The following is a 21,438-nucleotide window of genomic DNA, read 5'->3' on the forward strand; positions in this document are numbered from 1 at the left end:
AGAACTGAAACACTGAGAATCTGTGGTTGCCATTTCTACTTCCTGGTGTGTGCGGGTTTTTTCTGCTGAGTTATGGGGAAAATACATTTCATTGTATATTGAGATGAGTCAGCTGCTAATGCAGGCTACTCAGGAAATACCCTGTTCTGTTTTTTTCCTCTATATCAGCTGATTTGTATATTTTAGTATTTCTCAGCAAATGAACCAGCTACAAAACACTTGGTACTTTGAAATATCCAGTGAACAGTGTTAGACTGTAAAAATGAAAACAGTGAGAATTATAATAACCCTTAGTTCTCTGTTGGTATTTATGAGAGTATGAAGGTAAAAGAAAAGTAAAGATATCATAAAGAGAATATGCCTTTATAATATAAAACTTAGAGGTACAAACATAAAAATAAGCATACTTCAAATTCAGGAAGGTATTCTGTAATGACAGAGAAGACTGCTACTACATACTCCTTTTGCTGTGAAAACAGTACAAAAGAGATACCTGATTATACCAAAAGGGTGAATTAACAATACAGATAATTTTTACCCTTATGTGGAAGACATGCAGTTTGAAACTAAAAATTGTATCAGTGTAATGTGTTGGCTTCACCTGGCAAAAAGCACCCATGCAGCCGGTCTCTCACTGCCCCTATTCCTCAGTGGGATGGGGGCAGAAAATAGGAAGAAGAGAGGCAAAAAAGCTCGTTGGTCAAGATAAAGACAGGGAGATCACTTACCAATTACTGTCATGGGCAAAAGAGACTCAGCTTGGGGAATTTAACTTAATTCATTGCCAATTAGAATAAATATTTCATTATTGATTCAGGTATTGGGAAACAAAAAAGGACAGACATTTAAAACACCTATCCTCCCCTTTTCCAGGCTCAACTTCATTCCCAGGTTCATCTGCACTCCAAGCCCCTCTTCTCCCCCTTTCTCAGGCTTCACTCCAGACACCTCTCCTCCCCTCTTGTCATTGCTGCCAGTTACACTCAGTCTTTTCAGTGAGGCAATGAGCAGCACAGGTCAGGGGTTGTGTGTAGCAGTTTCTCTCTGCTGCTCCTTCCTTCTCACTTTTTCCTGTGCTCTACTGTGGGTCCTTTACAGGTTGCAGTCCATTCAGGGAAGCACTGGTTCTGGTGTGGGCTTATCCAAGGGCTGCAGTCCTTTCAAGGCGTATACCTGTCCTAGCATGGGTACTCCATGGGCCACAGTCTCTTTGGGGATATGCCTGCTCCACCATGGTGCACCTCCGGCTCCTCTGACCTTGCTGCTCCCTCTCTTTGTCACTCCTCTCTTCCCTTCTCCTCTCTGGCATTTTCTGCCCTTTCTCAAATATGTTTTCACAGAGGTGTCAACAACTTGGTTGATGGGCTTAGCTGTGTCCTGCAGCGGGTCTGTTGCGGAGATGGCTGGAACCAGTTGTGTCCAGCAAAGAGCAGCCCCTCACCTGTTCTTATAAAGGCCACCCCTGCAGCTCCCCTGCTAACAGTCTTGTAATTTATTCCCAGTACAATTACCCACACACTGCTTGCATAAAATGATATGGTCTCCTCTAAACATGGGTTTGTCAGAAGTAATTTTCAAGGCTTGTGGTAGCTGACAAGCTCTTGATCATTTATGTAAGATGCAACAACATTAGGTCAGTGCTGATGGTTTCTAAGAGTCTTATCTTACGAGCCCATTGACATGCTAAGTCACAGTAACTGTACCTATAATAAAAACAAGCAATTGCATAAATTCATGTTTCAAAATAACAAGCTCTTTACAGAATGTTTATTAAAAACCATACTAAAATATTAATACCAGCTCCTATGAAGAAAAAACAGCACATAAGATATTTCCTGAGTAGCCATTGTGGGCTTTGGTGACCTTCCAAGTCCAAAAAAACCCCTCCAACTATGTTCCATTATTCTTCCCAACATCAACACCCAGCACTGTAACAGGGAAGAGCCACTCACTCTATATAAAAGCATGCTATGTGAACAGAAATTATGATCAGCAACGATCCCAAGGTATGCAAAGGGAAAAGGGACCGGATTGCTTCATACATACCCTTTTCCACTCCCACTCCTTCATCTATGTTCACAGTAAACTGCCAAAAAGAGAACAGCTGAAAAACTGAGCTGCTAAAGGGGAAGGGGCAAATGCTTAAGAGCAGGAAAGAGTGGAGAAATAAGGTAGAAATATGACTTGAAAATATCATACATAAGAAGCAGAAAACAGACACTGCTAATAAACTGAAGACAAAATAGGGTGGTGTTTTAAGAATGATCCCTCTGCTAACAGTGAAACACTTACTCCTTCAGCTGCTTTGTTAGCTTGACAACCTGCGAGGCCAATGACATACATGTCTCCACAACTACTAAGTAGCGGGAACACATGGTGTGCCCATGTCGCTCAGCACTTTGTGAGGGTTTCTCTCCCATGTGGTTTTGCATGGTTACATTTGCTCCATATTCAACCAACGTCTGTAAAAACACAAAAGGAAACATTGACACCTGTAAGTGTAGGTCTCTATTGTGACTTCTGGTCAACCACAAAAACAGCTGGACACAAAGCTCTCCTGAATAAAATGCTTGAAAATGTTGGTCTAAGCCAATCATTTTTAAAAATCAGTCACTGACAAGTCTGTGTGCGGCTTGAACTCAAAACACATACCACTAAAATCTATCACTCAGGTGCAAGGATAACACAGAAGACTGAGCTGTGGTTCAGAAGAACTATAAAAAGACTATATTCTTCCTTCCTCTTCCCTTGCCATTCTACTCAATTTTTTTTCTGTTCATTTGTTTGTACAGCATAGCATGACTTGTAGCATTCATACAATGACTGGAACCGCCAAATGAAAACAGAGGACTTACATTTAGGCACCTATTGATTCTCTCCTGAGCCACAGTGATAAACTTTTTCAGATGCACCTGTCTATGCATTACTAAACATTGTGCTAACTTTGCACATGGTAGACCTAGAAAAGAAGACACAGGCAAGGGCAATTCAAAGGACATCTGTGCTGGATAAAATCAGGGTCCAGGGCAGCATGAACACATTGCTAGCTAGTTTATAGAGGGCGGTGATGAGCTGTAATGACTGATCAGGTCTGGTATTTGCTGTTCATGGGATCTCCACACTGCAAGGCATTGCAACACACCCTTAGAATCTCATTTTAGGAATGTCTTTGCTACAAAATTTGCTGAATCCTTTTGTGGTTTGGCTCTCAATTTCCTACCACAGCAGAATCCCTGAGTTTAGAACACTCAACGCAGCAGTCTCAATGTCCTGATTCCTTAGCCAAGTGATGTTTGGATATGAAAGGTATGGCAGATACTTTCCAAAAACTCCTTTAGGTCAGACAGGCACAAATTTCTTTTTGCAGAAAGATATTTGTACAATGACTTTTTCAATCTGCTTGGGGTTTGTTGTTTTTTTTTTTTAATGCTGAAAGAAGTCTCATTGCTTTGCAATTGCTTGATCACCCTCTACTTTCTTTTAAAGAGATACTCAGATATATGTCAGCTTTTAGTCTTTAAGAAAAGTAATGGCTTATGAACCCTAGCTTGTGGCTGGAGAATTGTCCAGGTTGTGAGCATGACATCTGAGTTACCTCTGGGACTTGAATCCAGAGCATTGTAAGGGCAAAAGAAGTTCTGCCAGGCTGACCTCAAGACATCCAATAACTGAAGCAAGAATTGAGACCAAACCTTCACTCTTTCTGATCTGTTTGTGATAATCAGTGTTATACAGTATCCACTTTATCGAAGAGCCTAGAATAGGACCTAAATGTCCTCAGCAATGTTCAGACACACATGGCTCATAGCACTTTGGAAAAAACTCTGAACAAAATCATGATGCATTCAAAAACTACAGCATCATTAGCATTACACGTACACATGCAGAAGAGGAATTGTGTGGCTGAGCTCTTGGTTGACTTATCCAAGCAGAGCTGGTAAGCCACGAAGGATTGGAGTGGCTTTGTTGACTTAAACCAGCAGGCAGAGACACCTCTACACCTGCTGACAGGAGAGAGGAGTGGTGGTCTGTCTGGTCTGCTAAATCTATACAGAAAGAAAACTTGTGAACAGTCTTGCACTGCATCTCATGTCAATAAATTTGGTTTAATTTGCCAATAAAGAAAATAGAGAAGAGAGAGTTATGACCCTACAAGAAAGCAATCTTTCAGTTTGGAACATGATAGGAGTGTCACCTGCTCATAAACACAGTGAATGAGAGGGCCAAGGAATCACTGACAGCCTGTGACACTCCATCTTTCGTACTGCTCCTTATATTCTCTCTGACTCCTTTATTGCTTCTTTCTTTTTACCAGATCATTCACTGTACATTGTTTTAAATTAGACTATAAGCTCACTGGGCAGAGGGCTTATTTTGTTTCACAGCACAACAAAACATCAACTACACTTAAAGACTGTGAAGTGTTAATGAAGTGACATTACTAACATTGTGTATTTTTGTTGTTGTTAGATATTTTCTTGATTTATTTCTCATGGCTTCACTTCAACACAAAACACTTGTTGATTTGTATATTTATCTACATTAAAATAATCTTGAGAATTCTAAGCCATTTATTAATGTTCGTTCTTCATGGGGAAAGCAGGGCTATTCTCTTCTTGGTTTAGTTTTATCCATGAAAACAGCCTGCATATGTCACCACTCTGTTCAAAATCATCTACTCTCATTTCTCCTTCAAATGCATTGTACACCTTGATGAGGCATTGTTGAGTTATCAACCCTAAGCACACACCCTACCACAAAGATGGTCCCCACTAGTAAATCATAAACATTTCTTCCCACTTTTTTCCAACTGATCATAGCAATTATCTACAATACAATAATAAAAACACTTGATTTAGCTCGAATGTGATGATTTGTTTATTTTATTCTCATAAGAATTTGTACAAGGTCCATTCCTGACATCTTTAAAAGACAGACATGTCCCATCAGTGACAAAATGCAGAGATGGTCATGTTGTCTAAATCTATTTAACTGTTCTTTTCAAGATTATTCATTCAGCTCAACTGCCACCTGTTTTTCTTTCTTTACTGTGTGAGACTCTCAAACTGGGTTTTATGGAGTTACATCTTCTCTGTGTCCAGATATATAAATAGACTGCTATAATAATAATAGTAATAGTAGTAATAGTAGTAATAGTAATAATAATAATAAGCTATGCATCTGTAGATTCAACATAACAGTGTGCACAAATATATTTAGCTCTCTGAAGAGGTTAGCTAATGAGAATTGGCTAGCTGTATTTCTTTTAGGGTTCAACTAATACAAATCTTCTGTATGTGCACTGGCCTAAGAGATGCTGTGGATCAGTTCATGTGTGATAATAGGATTAACATGTTTACTGATATGTATCTGAGTCCTTAGACTCTGATAATTACTACTCCTTCTTAGACATGTTTTCCTCCCCTACTTGACTAGATCACTTTGATTTCTATTTCCTGCCTTTCTGCCATGTGGTTATTTATTCTTTATCTGTTCTTCTCCAGTGACTAATCTGTTTCTCAGATACCTTTCTGCAATCTCCTGTAATAATTTTATTATTATTTCTTCTCCAAAGAGCTTTCATTCAAAGGGTTGGCAACACCAAATACTGAAATGTACTCCTGTGACTAAGGGTTCTAGTAACTTTGATGGACAGAGGGTACATCTGCAATTCAACGCAAAGTCGAGACGCTTCACCTAGCCATCCAGTTCAACCCTACAGTTTTTTGGTATGTCTGCATTGAACACTGGTACTGTACAGAGGCATCCAAACTGTTTTTTTCAGATCTGGCTCCCAAAGTACTGTAGCTGTGTAAGCCTTCTCAGCAGGACAAATTACCCTTTTCAGCAGTAATCTACAACAGAACTATATTGCTTTCAGTGGCAAAGCTGATTCATTGAGAATTAGTTAGAAATCACCATCACGCTGCATTGTTTAGCATAGATACTTTCAAAGATTACAAGTCTGGAAAGGATGGTTTACTCATGGTAGAAATCCTTCAACATAGAACAAACTTATCTGTTAGACTCCCCCTAAGCTGGAGAACTACAACTATTCATTGGAAAAAGAAACAGAAGGAAAGTATCAGAACAGTAGAGTAAGCATATACACACTGGCTGCCCTTTTGTAACATAAAAACACATGCATTAGCTGCTTATGTAGAAACAACACAATCCTGCTTTCTTCTTGCAGTACAACAGTTACTTTAGGCTAACAATACCATAACAGAATGGAATCCAAAAAACCAGAGCTTTTTGGTATTTCAGTCTGAGTCCTACAGGTTTAAAGTTCTTCCTTCTAGTATATTTTAATGTATTAATAATTATTCCCACTTGTAAGATCTATAATTATTTTAATGGTTGTTGTCATTCAAGTTTGATGTAAAGGAGTGTCTGATACATCTGATATATCACTTTACCTGTATGCATCCTAGATAGCCATGTTGAGCAGCTATGTGAACAGCAGTATTTCCATCCTGGTCAACTTCATCCAGTGAAATCCCTTGTTCTTGCATAAACTGAAGAAGCCACAGCAGGATTTTCTCCTAGGGGGAGAGGGAAAGAGATGTCACAAAAGATAATTAAATAATGAAAAGCTAAATGTACTAGAGGAATACTGGTTCTGTCATCTGCTACTAATATTGTCTAATAATTCCTTGTTTTCAGTCTCTTGAAACTTTGTAGGACTTAGTGTATCATGGGCCTGCCTCTGATTTGGTTGGTTTTTTTTTTTCCCCAGGGAAGTAAGAAGAAACACTTTATTTCTTTTATAAAAAGACAATAGGAAAAATATGAGTACTGTAACACATTCTGAGAAATTGTACATTAAAAAGCATGCATGCCTGTATGTTGGAGACCTGAGGCAGAACAGCCTGTGTGTCAATCTGAAAAACAGCTTGTGAAATTTGGTGAAACTTCACAAGCCTCTTTGGAAAATTAAAACAGGAGTATGTGCAGATCACAGAGCTGAGCAATTAGATTCTTCCAATCTATCATCATGCCTCAGCTCTGGGATGTTGTGCAAGAGGAGAAGCAACACAACTAAAACAAGGAAATCTCTCTATCCTGAGATCTCAGTGTATTGACTAATGGACCATTTATATGTGCCTGCATGTTGGGAAGGTTGGGGAGACTTGGACTGCAAAACTTGCAAGTGAAAGCCTGGAAGCCAAAACTGAGGTGCCAACAATTCTTTTTAACATCACTCTTTGTGTATATGGAGGTGTAATACACATTTATATGGGCATTCATTTCTAACAATGAAGTTTATATATGTGCACTAAACTTAATTAATTTCTTATTTTCCCCAGCAGGTTTATTTGGAAAAACCTTCTTCTCTCTAGGAACTTTCTGTGCCCCTTCAGATTAAATTTCATTGTACCCTGCTGAATGTGATACATATTGAAAATCTAGAATAAATGTATAGATTACATAAAAAGTGCGGTCCATTAAAGCATAGCTGCCTATGCCATACAGTACAGCTGTACTCCCAGTATTTGCACCTGAATAGCTGAAAAGAATAAATTACTTTCTATCTTAAAACTTTTTTATTTAAACATGTATTTTCTCTTATCTTCCACTGATATGTCATGCATTATACCGGCTAGGACCTCTAGTTCAAAAGGGCTTTGTAGATTCTAGCGTCGGTGAGGCAAACACCAATGCACAGACTTAACCCTGCAGCACTTTGGTAGCTTCAGTGGTACGTAAGTACATAACCACCCTCAGATACATGGGTCTGTAAGACTGAAGTGTACCTAAATAAAACAGTACTGAAAGCATGTCTAGGACTCTGAGCAGTAATCATGTAGGAAAAAGAATGAATAAGAATGAGGAAAGGAAATTCTAGCTAGGAACGTTGGCTATAAACCTCATTTTATGTATAAAAGTACCACAGAAATTTTAATGTCAAGGAAAAGGAGATGGATCCTGAGACTCTTTAAGGTCTCCTCTAAACAATTCTGCCCATTCAAGCACCTGGATCTCTGCTCACTACTTCAGAGGGCTAGTCTGTCTGGAACTTACCTTCTTCATATTTCCACTTTAACAGCAGTTTTGTTTTTATTACAGGGTGAAGGGATAGGTATTTTTACTTCTCCTTGGCTGAATGCCCAATACAGCTGACAGCCAGCATGAAGAGATGACTTCAGATCACATATCCCTGTTAAAATACTTTTGAGCAATTTCTCGAGATGCCTGTGGTGTTGGCCAGCAGTGAAGAAGGATTACACTACTCCTATGAATTGCCCTTATGTTTTAATAATTAAAAGAAAAATATTTTAGCAAAGCTCCTTTGCAGAATTTGAAGACAACTATAGCTTTGAAATTATATATTTCTTTGGAACATAATAGGCACCAGAATGTTAAGCATGTTCTGTAATTTTATGATCACAATCAGCATGGAGCAAATGATGCTTTCTAGTCATTTATCTTATCATCACGGAAATCAAGTGCCTGGATGGCTAAATGCAATCATCTGTACTTAGGACTGTCTGTGCATCAGCTGATCATAGGCACAGAGTCAGAGGCCTACTCAGAGAGTTTGTGTTTCTCTCAAATGACTGTTTTTTAACAAATGTATCCTCAACAAAAAAAAAAAAAAAAGAAAACAACTATTTTCTTCACTTACATCTAGGGAAAATGAAAACATCATATATCAAAATATATCATGTATCACTTTAGTAACACTCACATTAGGTATTTGGAAGAAAAGTACTCTTAAGAGTAGGTTTATAGTCATCAACTCAATTCAGACAAAATGAAGGATAATAAGAAAATTCATGATATTAAGATAATGGAAAATGATCACATATTTGTTATGTAACAGGCACTGATAAATACTGACAAATTATTCAGTATATCTGATAATTTTAAGACCTACAATGGTCTTATGTTGTAGCAGTGGTTAACATCCCTCTGGCATATTCTAGACCTATAATAATTCAAACCTCCCTAAGAAAAGATTCTGGGAAAATGTCACAATATGTAATTTCTGTTTTGGGACAGGCTGCAGACTTTGGCTCCATCAGCTGACTTTTGAAGCAGAAAGAACAACTAACAAAGACCATTTAAATAATTAAATTGACTACAAATGGAAGGATTAGCATGGTGAAGAGTACCGATTGTACAGCTAATCCTAGCCCCATCACCCAGTATTAGATAAATAAGCTGCCTTTCCCAGTATCCCTTCACAGTGGAGGAGTAGGAGCGAGTGAAAACAACACATTACTCTTGCAAAAATGACATTAGATAGGAAGACAAACATCCGGAGGTGCAAAAAAGGTGTGGTGTTAGGTGTTTGCGTATCTGAATGTCACACACTCCGCCCCACTGCACTCTCCAGCACTAGACCACTGACAAGTAGTGTACAGAACCCCTTCTAGGTCTTCAGTCATGCTGTAGCTCTGGTTCCCCAAAGTCCCTCTAGACTCTCTGGAGCTCAGAGGCAACAAACCCTTGGCATTCCCCACTCTCTGCCTCTTACCTGTGCAGTCCATGCTACCACAGCATCTGTGTTGAAAAGAAATTACAGCCCTTTGAAGCTTAGTCAGGGCCTAATATGTGCACCTAGGACTGCACCAGCATCCCCTCCTGTCACATGGTGACTGTGCCAGACACAGCTGGTACACAATCTGCCATGTACCCATGACTTATGCTTGGCATGGAGAGGCCTGCCAACAGCCATGGTTGCTTCTTGCATGCTTAAAGAAGCCCTTGCTAGGAGGTATGCTGACCAGGCTACAGGTTGACTTCTCGTCTTCCATCAGATGAACTTCTGTGGTTCCTCTCTCACTGGGAAAATATAAAATTGTGGAGATGTCTTTGGAGTCAGGCCATGACTGTTGTTTGATCACCTTTCACACAGGAGCATTGCTATGAACTCCCTTTTGCTGCCCATTCTAAATGATACTTATTGAAGAAAAATATGGTGCGCATGTCTAATGCCTGGGGAAACAATGGACGGACTGGCTCTTTTAGAAAATGATTCAATAACAGGTCTTCCTTGTAAAAATATTACTCTTGTAATTCTGCCAAGACCAGTGTTTACATGGATTATCTCTTGTGTACGTAATGGTAAAATAAATTAAAGCTTCAACGATAGTGCCAACTACGCATTTGAATTTCTCAGTTTTTTTATTCTTAACACAGTTGGGTAAGATAGTCTGGCATCCCTTCAGCCTCAGCATTCCCTCATGTTTGCAAGATGTTTATGGATTATAAAAAAAAGATAATTGACATTACATGTGAACTTTCTTTGGCATTCAGCTAACTAAAAAAATTTGGCAGCAATTTATATATCACCTTTTTAAATTTCACGGGTGGCTGATTGTAGCTGGTGTTTCTTAACTGGTAGAGCTTCTGTCCTGTTCTGAAAAGAATCTAGATAAAGTGTGCCAGATATGTTTCTGGCAGTAGACACCATAGCTCACTGAAAAAACCCAAAGCTTCACTGGATTTAGTTTGTATAAATATCTCTAGAGATGAGGACAAAATCAGGCTAATCAATTGAAGATATGAATGTAAGTTCATATGAGACTTTCTCTTCCAAACTTTTTCTTGCCAGTAGCAAACATGCCTTTCTCAAATCCAGTTCTGATCTGGCTCCCAGCCTCCCTATATTCAGTGCTAGGTTTACAGGCCAAACTTGCTATGGAAAGCAGGACACAATCAATCAGTATATCCGGCAGGGTCCTAAGTTGCACCGGTAACATCTGCATAGTAGGTGAGTGGAGAAAAGGCAAAGGAGGTCTTTGCACAGCATGAAAACAAGGGTGTCTGTGTGCCTATGGAAACAGCAGGGAAAAGGGTAGAATTCCAGCTCTATAGCCTTCCAAACCTGCCCCCTCTCTTTCCTTCCCCCTCCAGTAAATTCATTCTTGGACAGGATCAGTTAACAGCAGAAATAAGCCACAATAATCGTATGGCATTGAACGAAACAACCACACTTGTACAGGAAAGAAAAAGATAATTTTCTTAGTGGTTACATTTTGCTTGTTCTCTCTTAACAAGTAAAAGAAAAAAAAGCATTAGCACAAAAATAGTGGGTTTTATGCATTTATCCTTAAAGTCTGTTGAAGAAACTGCGTGATAAAGTGGCCCACCTGCCAAAGAGATTAGAGAAGAATAACCGATCACTATTCCTTGCATAGCAGATCCTGGAGAAGGTCCTTTGAAGAGGGGTTATTGCAAGGTCTACTCAGGAAAAACAGACTTTGTGGGAAGAGAATGTGGTGCAATTAAGTAGTATATGTTTCCCCAGACATTAGCAAAGCACTGAAATGCTGTACTTCTGTGGTTTCTCATCATTAGATTTATAGATAAGTTAGGTGTGGAACACTATTGATTTACAACATATTTTTATATGTAATTCTCAATAAAACTGGCTAGAGCTAGACAGATGATGTTCAAGTTTCACCACACTTCACTTCACTGCCAATATACTGAATTCCTAAATTGTCAGAATTTGCCAAAATTTTTTGAGATTAGTCTCTCCTGGAAAGAGAATATGAACTATCCCAAAATGTTTGGTGATTTTCTGATGTGTCCTTAGAGTCCTCTAGGGATCATGATAGCTAATCTTCCCTGATGTTCTTGGGATTGATAGGTTGGCCCAATATGCCAGCTGATCTTCTCCTAGCCATCACTTAAAGCTTAAAAAAAAAAAAAAAGACTTAAGAGGGAAAATACCAAAAAAAACCCCACAGATTAAGTTGGAAAAGATCTTGCTGTATTTGAACTAATTCAGAACACCTGTAATTAAAAGCCACAAAATTATAAACATGCTTTAAATTGAAATTGTTGTATAAGCATCTAAATAACCTATTTGGAAAAGTAAATGAAAGTCATACCTGGCCATAGCAACCTGCATAATGAATAAGGCTTGGGTGGTCTTTTGAGCAACTTAATTCTGCAATAGCTTCTGTTTCGCTCACCATCCATCGAACACACTCCAGCTGACCGTTCTAAACAAATAAAAACAAATTTTACATTCCAGCTGTTTCAATTCTAAACACTTCTACTAAACAGGGAAAAGCTTATCAGAATTATTAAAATGCTATGAAATTCCAATTCATTTGAAAATGTGTTCTTTTATCTGCTTTCGTGTAATGCCCTTGTTTATCTTGCTATCCTGTGTTACTTACAGTTTGGCTACTGATTATAGTGAAAGTGGCAATGTGAAAGTGCCAGTCAGACAGTCTTACATACACAATCTGGTCCCCACTCTCAGATTTTTCAGAGCAAAACCATAGTTCTGCTTCTATCACTTGGACAGCAAGGCTCAATGACTAAATGAGATCATTTGCTGGAGCAGAGCGAACAGTCTCCCTACAAACTCAAGTATTCATTAATCACTAATTAAATGCACACTTCCTAAGTTATTCTCATGTATGTAGTATCTGAACACCTAATCCTCATGGATTAGGACCTATCTGTAATAGATACTGTACAAACACAAACAAGGAGATGGTTCTGGCCCTGAACACCTTTTAGAGCCTCGTCTCAAGATTCCCAAGCTGCTATGCACACTCCTAGTAGTCTGCAAGTTAATATGAAGTGGGATGTAGATGCTGTAGAAACAGATGGAACATTTTCTTCAGAGCACGCATGTGGCTCAGCGTAAAGGTAGGAGGTTTTAGCAGCTTCTCTTGCTGCGGCCCCTTTTCAGCAATGGTACCTTTGTAAATGCAGTTTGGCATGACCTACATTCCAGCCTGCTTTTACTTCATTTTTCAACTTTCCTGTTCATAAAAGCTATTATATCATTTATAGCTGAAACAAGTATTTCAATTGCTCAGTCAAAACCTCACAGAGGTCAACATACATGACATAAAAAGCTGTCTGTGTGCATAAAATGGAAAAAGCCATCAGGAGAAGGAACGAAATATCTATTTCAAGTTTCATTTTTATTTTTATAAGAACAAGGAGAAGAATGTAATAAATATTAACCCATTTAAAATTATATGGGAGAAAGAAAAATTGGAATAAAATTAATCTGATATTTGTCTTAGTCATTCCATATGTAATGTATGTATATAAACACAAAAATGCACACCATTTTCCTTTACCTACTTAAATCTATTTCTCTCAATTTCAGTAATGAAGCAAAACAATGAAACTACTTGTATGCTTTTTACTACGCTAGAAAAATCCTCCTAATCCTATTTGGGTTCAAATATTGGTAAGCATGACTAACTAATAATTTTTTATTTTGTTTTCCTTTATATCACAACTGAGTAAAATATTTTTGTATTTTTAAAATTTAGTTAAAGAATTAATAAAATTAAGTACCTGCTAAATATGATAATTTTGCTAATGTGGAAGGGATTTCTCCACAGTTAGTTAAAATAAACTATCAATATGACAGTGCGACTGGCCATAATATACCACTCCATTTTCACTCTCTAGCTCTTGTCTCAAGGTCAGAAAGAGGCCCTTAATCAAAAGAACTAGTTTTAATTAATTCATTCTTTACTAGGAAATGTTACGGATCATCACTAAACTGTTGAAATTCTCTTCCATGGAAATTTATGTTCCTGCATGTAAGTTTTCTTCTATTCTGATAGTCATAATTCTTGCAGAACTTATGTGCATGCCCCACATGGTATAACATTATGTGAGTTAATGGTATAAAGTAAGAGCAGGAAGAATAAAGTCCATTCTATCAGTGTGCAAAAACACTCTGAGAGTAAGGATCAAGATCTACAAAGTCTAGTTATGCCAGATTAGTTTAAGGCTCTCACAAAAATTTGCAACGATCCAGGACAAGTCCAGCCAGGTAGGTCATCCTTAGAAACATCTGGGCCTGAGTACCCTCACTTACATGAAGAACTCCATTACATTTACACACTTTTCTGTGAATGTCTAAGCATGTTCAAGTAATAGAGAAACTAAAGGAACCAATTATTAAAAAAGCCAATCTTTCTGGAGAAAAAGACAAAAGGCTTTATTGGCTTATAAACACATTATGTACCCAGGTTGAAAAAACAAGAAAGAAAATTATTTCCAACTAAAATTGTATGACTTTAAATTGGCAGGCTGTAACTATTCAGTTTGGACACGGGCCAAGGTATTGAACCTAAATATCTGACTTTTATAATAGCATTTCATTAGTACAACTAGGTATCAGTTTAATTTTATATTCATACAGCTTGTCCCAGAAAAATAAAAAAAATCCAACCCTGAAACCTGCACCAGGGCCCTAGCTTACTGAAATGACATCTCAAAGATAGAAACCTGCAGGTTGGAATCCACCACTCTTCTGTCAGTTTCTAAAGTTTTTGCTAGAAGCAAAACCCAATACACCCCCAGAAGAAACAGAAACTCCTGTATTATATTTCACCCCTTGCCTTGATTCTTATTAAGGTACTTAGTGACTAAAAGGAATAGCATTCAACCATTCAATCTCACTTACTGAAGAACCAGAATCAATATGGTTAAATTATGAGCCTTCCTGTACACCACTGTTTTATTTCAGTGCAGCAACACCAATATTTTTCCCATTTTCCTACATAATAGGTTTTTCTGTAAGCTTTGACAGCAATTTTTGCAGTTTCTAACAGGTTGTTCTGTAACATGTACATTTTAACCTTGATGTGATTGTTCTAGACATCCAAGAATTTTCACCTCCAGATGTGGATCAGAGGTTTTTTATGCTTTGTAAACATGTTCTCACACTTGACTTACTTACAAGATTATACCTGTATTTGTAAAAAATCAAGCAACTGTTATGCTCTCTAAAGAAACAACTGAGTCTGAGTTAAAGGAAAGTTCCCTAAAATATAACAAACTTTTTAAAAGTCAGTTAACTGATTTAAAAATGAATGTATATGCATTGACAACAACATATAAAATGTCAATGTTGTACAGCTGATATTGTATCCTGCATAGTAATCCATTTTTATTTGCTTATGTGGTATCATCCAACAGTTCTTTTTGCTCTCACTTACCAAAATGCTTGAAAAATAACATCCTGCTGGATGCATTACTTATTGCCATCACAGAAAGAAAATAAATGACCTTTATGTCACATTACAGTAGAGAGAGAGACCAAGTTACCTTTATTGCTAATCCTGCTGGAGTTAGCTGCTCAATGTTTCGTTCATTCAAACAGTCTTCACCCATCAAAGAAGTGAGATGCTGCAGGCATTCTGCATGTCCCTTTGATGCTGCTACATGCAACAGATTGTTGTCACATTCATCATGGATCTTATCCAGATTATCTGCTGCTAAATGTGGCTGTGAAAAAAAGCATTATGTTAGTTACAACTAAAGATAAAAAGATACACAGAACATTAAGCCTCACAGCCAAAGACACAAGCCAAATACAAAGATGCTTCCCCATAGGCATATTCTTTTATAACTCAAAACCAAGAGCTTTTCAGTTCACTATACAGAACGTGGCAACTTTACCAAAAGGATAGAGGTGGGATGCTCACAGGCTTGATTCACTGCGTAGCTTCGCTCCTTCTCATGCAGTTGTCATACAACAGTGCAAGATCTTGAGTAGCTTTAAGTTTTTGTACTACTTCAATCAATGAAGTAGCTGCAAAAATACCCATATTTTCATAATTTTTGCCTATTTAGCATTTGGTTTCTCTCCTTTTTCTTTCTCTTTTTTTTTGGGGGGGGGGCATTATATTGATGAGTAATTGAACAGAAAACATCCATGACTCCTAAAAAACGTTCCTGATTAATTTTGCTCATCACAAAAATGGCAGCTTGTTAAGCACCACCAAAAATGTAGTTGAAACACGTTACAGAAGACTTTTATCTGACAGCTTGTTTCCACAAAAAAAATTGTTGAATATTTATCTGAAGTACTACACAACCTAATACATTATTTCTGCCCAAATCTAATTTTGAAACAAAGCAATTGGATTGAGAAACTCCAGAAGGAAAATGGAAAAAGGAAGACAGAGTTAAGGAGTAGCAATGATAAGTTCCTAGAATTGTGCAGTCTTGCCAGAGTACTGTTCAATAAGTCTACTTCATTCAGAGGTTTTGACCTGTTTGGAAAAAATATGCATTTTCTTTCCATCTACCTACCTGTGATGACCTCTTTTTTCCCCCCAATTCCTGTCTCAGGGTGAATTTAATTTGCTTTTATTTCTTACTGAGCAATCTAATATTCTCTTCTGCCTCTGTCTAGTCTTTGAATATCTCCCTTTGTTCTTGTTGCTATGTTAATAGCATGCCTTTGTGCCTGAGCTAGACTGGTAAACAGAGAAGCTAAACAAAAATCTTAACAAAAACAGTTCTTACACATATACTGTGCCTCCACCAGCCGTTCTGAGTAGAGATCACATGCTCTGCATCATTGTGTTAACCTGCATCGAGTTACTTTGGAAACCATCATTGATAGTGCCTGATCACAGTGTTAGAATTTACTAAAAAACTTCATATGGGTCAGAGGCCAATGAGGCTTTAGAGAAAGCTCCTGCCCGACAATGCTGCTGCAACAAGACAGCATAAACACTCCTGAATAATAATCAGAATACAACAGAAGCCCCTCTGTTCCCATCATCAGCCTCTAAGTAACAACTGAGGTAAACCAGCAATAACTGAACAAAGCGACCCATGAATGTTGTGAAAGGCAAAACTCAGTTAAGATTTAAATTCAATATTTAAGTGATCTCTGTAGTTAAAACACCTGCCTTATATATTATTTCAGTGTACTGCATAAACTAGTAATCTTGGCCACATTTACATAAAACTAGTATCTTGGTTTTGCTATGTATTTGATTTAAAGATTAAAACTTTCCATTTGGAAGCCCATATGCTCAATTTCTAAGGAGCGTACAAGATAAAAAGGGCAGTGGTTCAAAATGCGCACTTCATCAGCTTTGCTGGCTTAATACACCACATCACAGATCGCCCTTATTCTATGTGGTTTATGAAAAAGATGATACTTACGAGTAAAGATATTTGGCCTTCCTTTACAATGTTTAAGATGCTCTTAATTTTTTTCACCTCTTCGCTCCTCTCTTCTGGGCCCCCTGCACTGCTCCAGTTCATACTCAGTTCCTCTAGCTGCTTGCTTTCTGCCACTGCCGTCTGCAGGTGGAAAGTCCTTAGGTGGCAGTTTGGCATAGTCTTCTCTGTTTTGTGAGCATGAGGATCAACAAATGTCCTGCTGAGGAAGCCCTTGCCCTGGGCTTCAGATTCATGGACTGAGCTACACTTAACTAAAGGCTGGGAAAGCTCTAATTCTTCTGTTAAATGCTTGTGCTGATCAAGGACAATGGGCTGCGTTTTTCTCAGCTGAGAGCCTTTCACAGGAGACAGCACACAGAACTGTGTCCCTCCAGCAGGCGAGTTCTCTGTGCTCCCTGCACAGCAGGTCTTGCCACTAAGACCATTCACTGTTGAACATACACCCAAAAGTTTTTTCTCAGGAGCTACCTTTGTAAAAGGAACAAGTTGCTGGCTTGATTTAATATAAGGCACATCCAAAATTTCATCCATATCCAGGTCATAGTGCTCCAGCTCCCCAAGCAGAACAGTTGGCTTGATGTTTTTGCTTTTAAGACTCTCTCCTTCTCCTGGACTCTGGTCATCATTTGGAGGCACAGATTGAGAATCGCTGCCTTTCTGGTATTCTCCTTTTTGATTCTTCTGGTCATCACTTTCATTGTTCTCAGAGCTTTCTGGCTGGTGCTTTAATGGGGAAACCCTCTTCACTGGTCTGAATTTATTGCACACATCTGCAATTCCTGTTGGTTTCTGTGCATTTCCGATAAGAGTTGAGACTCCACAGTTCCAGCTGCTGCTGGAAACTAGAGAAATAGAGGAATGTGACTTAGAAGTGATTACTACCAGACGTGTGACATAATATAGCATGCTTTAAAGATATACCTGACCAAACACCGGAAACAAGAATTACATGATAACATGCCACATTCATATCTAAGCAGACTTAATGGCACCTCTATCAAAACAGCTCAAGAATCTGACAATCCAGAAAATAAACTTTCTTCAAACAGGACATACATTGTAATCAATTACAAATAAAGTAGTTTTAATCAAGTAATGGGCGTCAATAAGAGCCTAGTGGCATTTACAGTGGTCTTGTCCAACTACACTAATTTGCACTCTGCTTTTTTTATTGCACAGAGATACATCATAAGAGTAGGATGATTTTCTGGGAGGTCAACAAAAGGGTTAGTCAAAACTTTTTAGTGGATTTGTTTTAACAACAGTAATAACAATTTAATTTTTAAGGCTTGTTATCTCTGGGAGATGTACTTTTCATACAAGAACTGGAATTCATATGAATAGTGACTGACAGCTGGGACTGTTCAGCCTGGAGAAGAGAACGGCCAGAATGAATCTTATCCTTGGGTATAATTACATGATGGGAAGCAGTGAAGAAGAGGGAGCAAGGCTCTTCTCTGTGATGGCCACTGACAGGACAAGAGCCAATGGGCACAAAGTGAAACACATGAAATTCCATCTGAACACAAGAAAACACTTTTTTACTGTGAGGCTGGTCAAACGCTGGCACAGAGACAGAGACATTCCCCAGAGACATTGTGGAGTCTCCATCCTTGGAGATACTCAACACCTGACTGGACACCGTCCTGGGTTTAACCTGCTCTAGCTGCCCCTGCTTAAGCAGAGCCATTGGACTAGATGATCTCAAGTGGTCCCTGCCAACCTGAATGATTTTGTGATTCTCTGATCTGAAAATTAACCCTACTTATTCAGGTATGATGTTTCCTCTTCCACTTTCCCTCTCTGTGCTGGGCTTCTCTGTCAAACTTTCCATCCCTTATATATATATAAACTGTACACACATATATATATATACACACACACGCACACACTCACACACACACATATAGCTCTGGACCTTCTAGACCATTATTTCAGTGCACTGCAGGATATGGAGTTTGACCAGTGAATCTGACTTGCAGAGAAGAAAGGGAGCTTAAGACACCTGAACTCTTAATCCTATTGAACTTGAACTCAAACTCACTGAACTTGCACTCTTTCACACAGCGTCAGCTGTTGATACTTATGATCTCCATAATCAGTGGAACTCTGGCAAACAGTTTTCCTTATTTTGTTATTTTCAGTTGAGGGACAGCACTAAAACCACTAAAGCCTTTAGGCAGTTTCTATGCCCCTTTCAATGTACACTAAGAGTTAATGCATTCTAAAAGTCAAGAATACTGTTTAAACAAAGCAGATTTATTACATGTGCTAACTGCATATCAGTGGGATCTAATTTGTGGTCAAAACACACAATTTGCCATGAACACCTTCCTAAGGAAACAGATACACACACTTTCAGTGCAACATTAATGTCTGAAGTGAAAGATTAGTCCAGCTTAGTAGTTACGGATGTCTGAAAATTACCTTAATACTTTTGGAAGTGATTAAGAATACATTTCCGAAGAAGAAATAAAAATAATAATAATCAAAAGGCATGTAACTTAGTGGGCCAATACAAAGAACACACTGTGCTGACTTATTTATGTATTGTATAAGATTCTAGGTTCAAAGGCCTACACTTTTATGTTGGTTTTATTTACATGTGAAATTTTTTCCAAGTGATACAGGGAAATGGATACCATATGTTTGCCAGCTGTTTTGCTCTGACAGGAACTATTAAGCGCTCAGTATGGAAATGAATTCTGTCTGAGTTTTATGAAAACACTGCTTTCCACACAGGGGTCTAGACAGAGGAAAAGGCATCAGCATTTTGTTTGTCGTCACTTTATTTAAGCTTACATTTATTTTGTTGCTTGGCCTTCTCTACTTTCTAACCTTAATAACGCACATTTACATAAACCACTGATGACAAAATTGTAAAATCGGACACTGTGAAGAAGGAATGACCTTTGTTACAAATCTGTCTTGGATCATTGTAAAGTCATGTATTTCTCTTTTCTTTTGTTACAGTTACTGCAGAGTAAGGTATTTCATTTTTTTTCATTGTTTTTCTTCCCAACACCTTTTTATAACCATTGTTTTCCAGAAAACAAACTGGAACACCGAGAACAGTTAGCAATATTTTTACTGACTTATAAACATATTCTTAATTTAACTTGGATGATGAATTTACACTGCATTTAATAAAGGATGAGAATATAGCAGTAGGGAAGAAAGCAAGTCAGACTGGTAGACACAATCCTTCTTTGTGCTATTTTCTATTTGGGTGCTGTACAGGCTGCATCAGTGCTTAGGCAGTTACAGCATGGTTTCCCCTTACAAAACACTGAAACCATAGGCCAGAGTGGACCAGGGCATGGCTTGAATCTCTTCTGTTTTCAGATGCTTGTTCCCTGAAGGAGTAAAAGCAAGTACTGCCTGTGTCCTCCAAAACACCAGCACTGCAGGAGTTATGTGAGTAGTCTTCAACAGCTGCTCCAAGGGAAAAGCCTCTTGCTCATCTATCCATACTTATGAACTCAGGCAGGGGCTATTAAAAGTCTGGGTCAAATAAATACTGTTTGATTCTTTTATAAACAACAGTAAAGAATGGTCTGAGTTTAAGGCAGGGGACTAGAATGTGGAGCAGCTAGCTTGATTCCAGAATCTGACAAATAATTCTGATATAATCTGATAAGCCACATCTCTTCCATGCACCAGTATCTCAAATGTAAAAAGGTGATGACAATTTTTTTTCCCAACTACGTTCCTAAAATTATTTCTTTAATTTTATTCATTAATATGAGAGATTTGGGCGATCCCGTCGTTGTGTTGAGGAAGTAAAAAGATAGAGGAACACAAAAACTGGGGAGACTTCATTCACATTAGTAAAGAGGTGTCGTGCTGCCTGGTAGACCTGAGGTGTCAAAGCATTTCCCTAGCACCAAAGAAAATATTATCTGATGAAAATCTGCAAGGGTCAAATTTGCAAAAGTAGTTCTTCACTATATATTGTGCTCTACGCTCTTCTTGAGGAAAAGAAAATGCAAAATGTGAATAAAGAGGCCTGTAGGCTTAACTATAGTTTCATTTATTTATTTATAGCTGTCCTAGAGCTACTGGGGGCCAATAATCAGAAAAGGGGACAATTAGGAAGCAACTTCTCTGTCACTTTAATCACTTCATCAGATTTTATTTTAGGAATCAAAATTTACCTTGCACTTTCTAAAAAAGATCCATATAACGTGTTTCCAATTGGAAGCATGTGTTGACTTGAGAGCATTTTTCAACATCATCTCTGTACCTAGGGCATGAGGAAGTGAGAGGGGGAGTTTTATCTGGTATATGAGCATCTGTAAAATTATAGGGTATCTATATGAGTTTTGTCCAACCATCAAGACTACCTCATGCACAGATGAAACTTTACCCTTGTGACAGGCAGTTTCTGTGAATACTTACAATCTAATGCCAAACTTCAGAATACCTTTAAATTGTCCTGATTATCATGAAAATAACAAAGAACTCAGCTTTCAGTTCAGCTCTATAAGGAAACTACTGCTG

General features: G+C 38.2%; 1 protein-coding gene across 1 annotated transcript in view; it reads right to left on the reverse strand.

Annotated features, from left to right (window-relative positions):
• Positions 1–21,438, reverse strand: part of SNCAIP (synuclein, alpha interacting protein) — a 54,731-nt gene that overhangs the window by 15,349 nt on the left and 17,944 nt on the right. The window contains exons 3-7 of the mRNA XM_010561693.1: positions 16,915–17,777; positions 15,058–15,237; positions 11,850–11,963; positions 6,420–6,545; positions 2,293–2,462 (exon numbers count right to left, since the gene is read on the reverse strand). Of these exons, the coding sequence (XP_010559995.1) occupies positions 2,293–2,462; positions 6,420–6,545; positions 11,850–11,963; positions 15,058–15,237; positions 16,915–17,777 (1,453 nt within the window). The remainder of the gene's footprint in view (positions 1–2,292; positions 2,463–6,419; positions 6,546–11,849; positions 11,964–15,057; positions 15,238–16,914; positions 17,778–21,438) is intronic.

This window comes from Haliaeetus leucocephalus, unplaced genomic scaffold (genome assembly GCF_000737465.1).
Source record: "Haliaeetus leucocephalus isolate CR32 unplaced genomic scaffold, Haliaeetus_leucocephalus-4.0 Scaffold150, whole genome shotgun sequence".
NCBI lineage: Eukaryota > Metazoa > Chordata > Aves > Accipitriformes > Accipitridae > Haliaeetus > Haliaeetus leucocephalus.